Source organism: Corapipo altera, unplaced genomic scaffold, assembly GCF_003945725.1.
Source record: "Corapipo altera isolate COAL_440 unplaced genomic scaffold, ASM394572v1 71, whole genome shotgun sequence".
Classification (NCBI taxonomy): domain Eukaryota; kingdom Metazoa; phylum Chordata; class Aves; order Passeriformes; family Pipridae; genus Corapipo; species Corapipo altera.
The window spans coordinates 4,982,067-4,984,201 of NW_020884916.1; the positions used below are offsets into that span (position 1 = coordinate 4,982,067).

Below are 2,135 nucleotides of genomic sequence, written 5' to 3' on the forward strand. Positions count from 1 at the left end.
GCCTTTCCTTTCGCTCCCGTTGTTTTTCAGCGTCCTCAGCGTGTTTTTCATCTGTTTCCCAGCTCTGGGAATCCTCCGGCAGCCTCCTGAGTGCAGAGCTGAGCCAGCCCACGGCCAGCACGGGCCTGGCAGTGCCGCAGGATGCCAGCCTGGCATGGCAGTGGGACAGCGGGGCCGCCGTGGTGGGGCCACCCTGCGACCTGCTCCAGCAGTGCCTGTGGGCAGCGGGCATCACGGAGCAGCTGCTGGAGGCGGAGGCCAAGCAGGACCTGGGCAGGTTCCAGCCCCAGGTGGCTTTGGGCAGCACCCTGCAGCTCTGCCCCGCTGATGTCCGGGGGCTGCAGCCCCAAGCCAGCCACCCCCACCAGACGGGGAACATCCAGCCCTTCCAGCAGCACCTCGGGCCCTTCTCCAGCCTCCAGGGCCCCGGTGGGACGCTGGGTGTGGGGCCCAGCCAGGTGTGGGGACAGCAGGTGATGGCCCAGCCAGCGCAGCAGGTCGTGTTCCTCCAGCAGGCAAGTGCAGCCCCTCGGCCAAGTGGCCAAGGGGGTCAGGGACCAGCACCTACCTCCACATTCACTGCACCTTCCCCTTTTGTAGTTCTGCGGTTTGAAGCTCTGCTTTCTTAGGTTTATTTTTTAGTTCTTTTAGCCCCATTTCTATTTTTATTTTAAATCCCCGTTTATTTTAATTTTGCTATGTCACTTAATACTATTTCTTTTAATTCTATTTCTTTTAATTCTATTGTTTTAGTTCTGTTTCTTTTTCTTTAGTTCTTTCACCTGGGAAGGGGGAAGAGGAACAGGGACGGAGAGACCAGTCTTTGAACTTTGATCTAGTTCAATCTTCAAGCTCCCCCTGGTTTGCATTTTGGGGGTACTTGGGCCCATTTCTGGGGTTCAGACCCTAAGGGGGGCAGCTCTAGCAGAGCCTTTTTTGATTCCTGGAGTCCTTAAGGTTGGAAAAACCTGGAAGATCCTCAAATCCCACCCTCTTTGTGCTTCCTTGTGCCCACTGGTGGCCGGACAGGAGGGTCCCTCCCTCATCCATGCTGAACTCATGCAGTTTGGGGGGTTAAAAACATGTTTTCACCCTTTGGGTTGTTTTTCACCCCATCCAGGTGCCACAGGGGATCGTCTCACAGGGAAAGCAGCCGTTCCCTGGCCCACCCTCCTGTGTCCTGGGGAGCCCCCAGGGGCAGCCAGTGCCAGTGCTGGTGCCACTGGTGCCACTGGCCCATGTGCCCACCACCCTCCCACACTCTGCTGCCAGGTCATCCCAGCACCACCAGCACCCTGGAGCAGCAGCCCCCCGGCACAGCAGCACCCTGGCACCCAAGGCTGGGGGAGTTGAGCTGTGGCACAGCGAAAGCTGCCAGAGCCAGGAGCCAAAACAGGAGACTGAGCTCTTTTATATCTTATTTTAAATAAAACTCTTTTTTTTCCGTGATAGAACGTGCCCTGAGAATCTGAAATGGGATTATTTCGTATTTGGGCTTGAGCTTAAGCGCATCCCCCGTCTGTTTGATGTTTGCAAGATATCATCACCCTGGTCCCTGAGGAGAGGGAAACCTCCAGCGTTTCCATCCCCATTTCTACTGGGAAAGGGGCTGTGACCCCAGGGAAGTCAGGGCTCCTCGTGCCTTCCAGCAGCCCCTTCAGGTGAGGAGGCAGCTTTCCTGGGTCTGCTCTTCATTACCAAGTTTTTGACTTTGTTAGCAAACTTCTCTACTTCGTTTCCAAGGTTTTCCACTTTATTTTCCCTATGAAGTTTTGCCCTTTATTATGTAGTTTTCACCCCCTGTTTCCCACTTTTGCCCTTCATTTCCCATTGTTCTCCCTCCAATACCCATTTCCCCCTTTAGTTCCAAGTTTTACACTTTCCCCCCCATCTTTTCTCCTTTATTTTCTAGAGTTCCGATTTTTTTCTCAGTTTCCTCTTTTTATTTCCAAGTTCTCCCGTTTATTTCCAAGGCTTTCCACTTTTTATTTCCCAGTTTCCCTTCATTTCAGCTTTTTCTCATCCAAGTTTTTCCCCTTTATTTCCAAGTTTCTCCACTCTGCCTCCATGTTTTCTGTCCTTGGTCCCTCGATGGAGCTTTCAGAGGGCCACGGGTCTGAATCCATCCTCGACAG

General features: G+C 53.4%; 1 protein-coding gene across 1 annotated transcript in view; it reads left to right on the forward strand.

Moving 5' to 3' along the window:
- The window catches only part of LOC113952897 (BRD4-interacting chromatin-remodeling complex-associated protein-like), a 5,988-nt gene extending 4,543 nt beyond the window's left edge, over window positions 1-1,445 (forward strand). Inside the window, exons 2-3 of the mRNA XM_027655428.1 lie at window positions 31-515; window positions 1,121-1,445. Of these exons, the coding sequence (XP_027511229.1) occupies window positions 31-515; window positions 1,121-1,426 (791 nt within the window). The 3' untranslated portion in view covers window positions 1,427-1,445. The remainder of the gene's footprint in view (window positions 1-30; window positions 516-1,120) is intronic.
- Window positions 1,446-2,135: the final 690 nt, after the last annotated feature.